Here is a 5,210-nt window from a genome sequence, read left to right as displayed (position 1 = left end):
CACTTTGGCGTCACTAAGACTCTCCGGCGCCTTCGTCAGGGCTGCTCCTGGGGGCAGTGCCGGAGGGATGTCGAAGACTTCTGTCGCCGTTGTGATCCGTGTATGGCGCGGAAGGGCCCCCCTGGTCGTTCCCATGCTCTGCTGCAACAGTTTCCCGTGGGGGCCCCGATGGAGAGAGTAGCGGTTGATGGCGTGGGGACTCTACCCTTGTCTAACAGGGGTAACCGCTACGTTCTCACGGCCATAGACTATTTCACAAAGTGGCCAGAGGCGTATGCTCTCCCTGATCAAGAAGCAGAGACAGTCGCAGATGCCTTGGTGGCCGGCATGTTCAGCCATTTTGGAGTGCCGGAGACCCTGCACAGTGACCAGGGGAGAAATGTTGAGTCCCGGGTGTTCACCTTCATGTGCTCACAACTGGGCATGCACAAAACACGCACCTCCCCCTTGCGACAATGTAACGATCACAAAGGGAGTCGGAAACAGGCTTCCAGTTATTAGGCTTTAATAACTCTTCTTCTTTACAGATGATCACAGGTTCAGGAACAGCTTGTGGGTTCAACCTCACACTAACACTAACTCCCACACATACCCATATATATATCAGTGTCTACGTCACAACTTCTCGCCCTCCCCCGTCTGCTCCCCCAACCACAGGCCCACACCTCAACCAGCATCACTGTGCAGCTCTATGATTGGCAGAGAGACGGGGGATGCCTGACATCCTCAGCATCCTATACAGGGTCGCTACACTATTATAACATTTAATGTAGTCTTACTATGAAGGCTAACCTAAATACGGTGCTTTTCTACAGATTACTTTATTACTGCACTGGTAAAGTAAAATGAGGCCGATTAATAAGATGTGTAGCTTTGTAACTTCGACCCGCTTGACTGAATACACAAACTAACTGTATCACTATAACATGATGATGATGATGATGATGATGATGATGATGATGATGATGATGATGATGATCATGATGATGATAAAGAATGCATCTAACGTTCCGCTGTTCATTATAATATAAAAACAGAGCATTAAACAAACCAGCTCTTACTTTGAAATCATGCGGAAATGTCGTCATCAGCAGGCCATCACGTGGTTTCCGAAAATAACCGAGTGACACGAGTAGATGTTAGCCGAGACCGGCGGAAAATATGTCTCAAAATTCCGTGTGTGTAAAAAGACGATCCACGAGCAGAGATTTGAGATCCGCAAGAGCATTTTTGGTCGACAAATACAAAATGGATTCACAAATGCCGGATCGAAAGTTGTAAATGTTAAAGAGATATTCACATATCTTTTTTTTATTTGTGAAAATATTTAGCGTATTTGCAGATCCGTTTTACATTTGCAAATTTATTTGTGAGTTTTCATATCTTTTAAATGCATTTGTGAATGGTGTTTTATATTTACATATCACATATTTACACACAAATTATTTGTATGTTCACACAAATAATTATGAGACATATCTATGCCCATACAGGTCAAATTGGCTATTTGTGGCAGATTTGGAAAATGTTGGAGCAGTTTTGGAGGTTATTGAAGGTGCTGAATCAATTTCAAAAATTGCAGCCAGTACCCATAAGGAGCCGTACATATGTCGCAATTTTTGCGTGGCTGTGTCTTTAGTTGAAAGCCCAGTGGCGATCTGCTCAAAGTCAAAAAGTCAAAGCCAGCTTTATTGTCAAGAATTCTACATGTTGTACATCCAGAAATCTCTAAATATCATTTCTCGAGGTCCTACAGTGTGACATATATACATCAAACAATGACAACAAAAAGGGCCTAGATAACCGGGGTATACAGTTTAAAATGTTAATAATATGTTAAAGTGTTCAGCGGAGATGGCAGAAAAGTGACTGGTGCTGGAAGAGGAAGCTGATTTTGACACATTTCTGGTGGATTTTTTAGTTTCACAGGGACGCTGGATCATTTGGATTTGACAGATTTTGGAAAAGGTTTACTTCAATGAGAAAATGTAGCTAAATACTTGACATTTAGCCTTTATTTGTCTTTATATGTAGTATTCGTACCAATAAACAAAGTAAAAATATGATTTGTAACCTGTAATAAATGTGTTTTCTAAGAGACTGCAGGCTTCATGTCCGACACAGCGTTGTTACCCAGGTGGTTCTTCCTCATGATGACTCGACACAGCAGGTATCTCTTCATGTTTGATCAATTAGCACAAGTTGCATTAATTTGCGTTAATTATCATTATCGCAAAGGTAAACATGGCTTTTTGTGACCGCTTTGGCCAATTTTGCAGTGGTTTTGGGGGTTATTGAAGGTGCTGAATCCATTTCTGACATTTTCAGGGTGAAAAATGGGAGTTGGAACCAGAAAGTGGTCATATGTGTACTCCTTGTAGGCTGATTTTGACTAATTTGCGGTCGTTTTACGACCAATCATGTGGATTGGACAGATTTTGGAATATGTTTACTTCAATGAGAAAATGTAGCTAGATACTTGACCTTTAGCCTTTATTTGACTTTATATGTAGTATTCATACCAAATAAACAAAGTACAAGTGAGACTATGGTTTTGTCTCCTGGTATAAATGTGTTTTCTAAGAGACTGCAGGCTTCATGTCCGACACAGCGTTGTTCTCCAGGTGGTTCTTCCTCATGATGACTCGACACAGCAGGTATCTCCTCATGTACTTCCTGAAGTTCTGGTCTCTCAGTCCGTACACGATGGGGCTCACGAAGCGAGGGATAATCTGCACGAAGACGTACGAGGCGAAGCGTATGTCAGCGTGTCTTTGCGGCAGTAAAAAGAGCAGCGCCTGTTCGAACATGGGCCGAACGTAGGTCAGCATGCAGAGCAGAAGCTGGAAACCGTGCAGCAAGATGGTGTTTCGGGCCTTCTTTGAATCCCCTTTTGCTCCTTTGGCTGCAAACAGGATCCTGAAGTAGGTGTAGAGCAGCGTGAGCCACACCAGCACCAGACACACGATGTGCGACGCGTCTCTCTTCTTCAAACTGTACGAACTCCTGAACACAAAGTCTCTGGCGCACAACACTTTGGACGTGAAGAAGCTGAGGGGCTCGGTGGCCAGAAGGAGGAAGAAATCAGGCATGATGGAGAGAGAGCTGACAAACCAGATGAGACTCATCAGGATGAAGGTGTTTCTCACGGTGCAGATCCTGCAGTGGTGCAGCGGGAGGCAGATAGCAACGTAGCACTCCACCGCCATGCCGGCCAGATTGAGAGGCGTGTTGAAGGTGGCCATGACGGCGAGGATGAGGAGGAGGAGGCAGGAGGAGACGCTGAAGGTGTTCAGGGTGTAGCTGATGATGTGCAGCAGCGTGGAGAGAGTCAGCTGCAGCATGTCGTTCATCACCAGGTGGATGAAGAGGATGTAGCGCGGGTTGGAGTAAAAGATCTGCAGGGGAGAGGAAATAAGTGTCAGAGCAAGGGGCACTGAAAAGGTGCAATGATATTACGTTTTCACATAAGAGAATTAGGAATTATTAGAGTTAGAAATGTGTTGATATAATACATTTAATTAAAGTTAGCTTTTCAGTTGTTCAGTGTGTCTAAATGTCAGACCAAACGTCAGACCAAACGTCAGACCAAATGTCAGACCAACACCCCAAATATATTCACTTAAATGTGACGTTATTTATATAGCAGCTTTCAGAGTATAGTTACAAAGTGCTTTCATATAAAAATACACAGAGAGCAAGTGAACTAGACAGCAGAGTCTAAACATGAAAAAACAGTAAAACACAGAAAATAATAAAGAAAAATACATAAATTAAGAATAAATGAAATATTAAATAAAACACATAAAAGCAAAAGAGATTTTTTAAAAGTGACTTAAAGGAGCTGACAGATTTTGCAGCCCTGATCTCCTCATATATATATTTATATATAACCCTCCAATAACCCCCCCACCAACCAGCCACGCCATAGACACATGCATTACATTAATGAACACTATGATCAATATAAACAACAGCGTATAAACATTATCCTGCACAGCCCTCCGAATTTGCACATTTGTATACAGAGCTAACGCTTTAAATATCTGCACAGCTCTCCACTTTACGTGACAATACTGCTCGTTTATGTTCTTATTAAGTCACGTTAACTGTACATCGTTTTTTGAAATATCTATAATTGCAAGTATAATTGTTTAATTTTTGGTTGCTTTTCTTACCATTTCTGTCATTTTTCTGTGTCGTTGTATGTACCAAATACACCATGGGAAATTGCTCGTGTGTGTTAACAGTTAACCTACTCCGCAATAAACCTGTTTCTGATTCTGATAGCCTGCTATTATTATACATTTTTAAACATGAAACGATAAACATGAGTTGCTAGAATCAGGAACAGAAGAGGGATTCTAACGCAGCATGTTTGAAATCCCACACACACACACACACACACACACACACACACACACACACACACACACACACACACACACACACACACACACACACACACACACACACACACACACACACACCTGGTGCTTCCTGAAGGTGTGTATCAGGGTGCCGTTGATGTAGTTGATGGCGATGCAGAGAACCGTCACGATCACGTTCTTGTAAACAGCCTCGGCGAAGCTCCGGGAACCCGGAGAGGTGGAGTTCAGAGACGAGACGTTCATGATTATAACGAGACAATCCTTCCTGAAACAGCATTTATTCACATTTAAGTGTTACTACTGCTAGTAATGCAATACATATGATTAAAAATAATAACAATAATAATAGAAGTAATAATGTAAATATAAATAACAATAATATGAATAATATAAATAGATATAACAACAATAATACAAGTAATAACAATAATAATTGTAATAATAATAACAAAAATACTAACATATCAAGATAATTATAATAATAACACTTTTCTTTTTGTGCCTGAAATAAAATCATATGATCAATTAATTTGTGATTCTCTGTTCCAGATCTGTTCAACTTATTCTAAAGATATCTCTTATGCCCATTATAGAAAATACCAATAACAATTGTGCTATGAAAATAATAATAGTACAACTACTACTTCTTACACTAATTACAATATGTATAATCTTACTTCTAATAATACTACTAAGACTACTACTAATAATATTAATAATAATAAAACAAAACGTGATTGCCTTATAAGCTCCTCAAAGACATTTCATAAAAAATAAATATTATGAGACACACTGGTCCTTATTTAAACTGTTCTAAAT

The 5,210-nt window shown here is 40.5% G+C and overlaps 1 protein-coding gene across 1 annotated transcript; it reads right to left on the bottom strand.

Annotated features, from left to right (window-relative positions):
* Nucleotides 1-2,579: 2,579 nt before the first annotated feature.
* Nucleotides 2,580-4,634, bottom strand: LOC117447362 (odorant receptor 131-2-like). The gene is made up of 2 exons (XM_034084073.1): nt 4,491-4,634; nt 2,580-3,398 (listed from the first exon to the last, which is right to left on the bottom strand). The coding sequence occupies exons 1-2, from the start codon at nt 4,632-4,634 to the stop codon at nt 2,580-2,582; spliced, it is 963 nt and encodes a 320-aa protein (XP_033939964.1).
* Between the last annotated feature and the right edge of the window lie 576 nt (nt 4,635-5,210).

The sequence above is a fragment of the Pseudochaenichthys georgianus genome, chromosome 5 (assembly GCF_902827115.2).
Source record: "Pseudochaenichthys georgianus chromosome 5, fPseGeo1.2, whole genome shotgun sequence".
In the NCBI taxonomy this organism is placed as follows: Eukaryota; Metazoa; Chordata; class Actinopteri; order Perciformes; family Channichthyidae; genus Pseudochaenichthys; species Pseudochaenichthys georgianus.
The sequence above is the reverse complement of the archived record's forward strand: the minus strand, read 5'-3'. Positions and strand labels throughout refer to the sequence as shown.

Bases quoted from the DNA above. Each gene is read 5' to 3' on its own strand.
- LOC117447362 (XM_034084073.1), bottom strand. From the start codon at position 4,634: ATGAACGTCTCGTCTCTGAACTCCACCTCTCCGGGTTCCCGGAGCTTC. The intron at 3,399-4,490 runs GTGTGTGTGTGT...TCTCCCCTGCAG, and splicing joins ACACCTTCAGGAAGCACCAG to ATCTTTTACTCCAACCCGCG.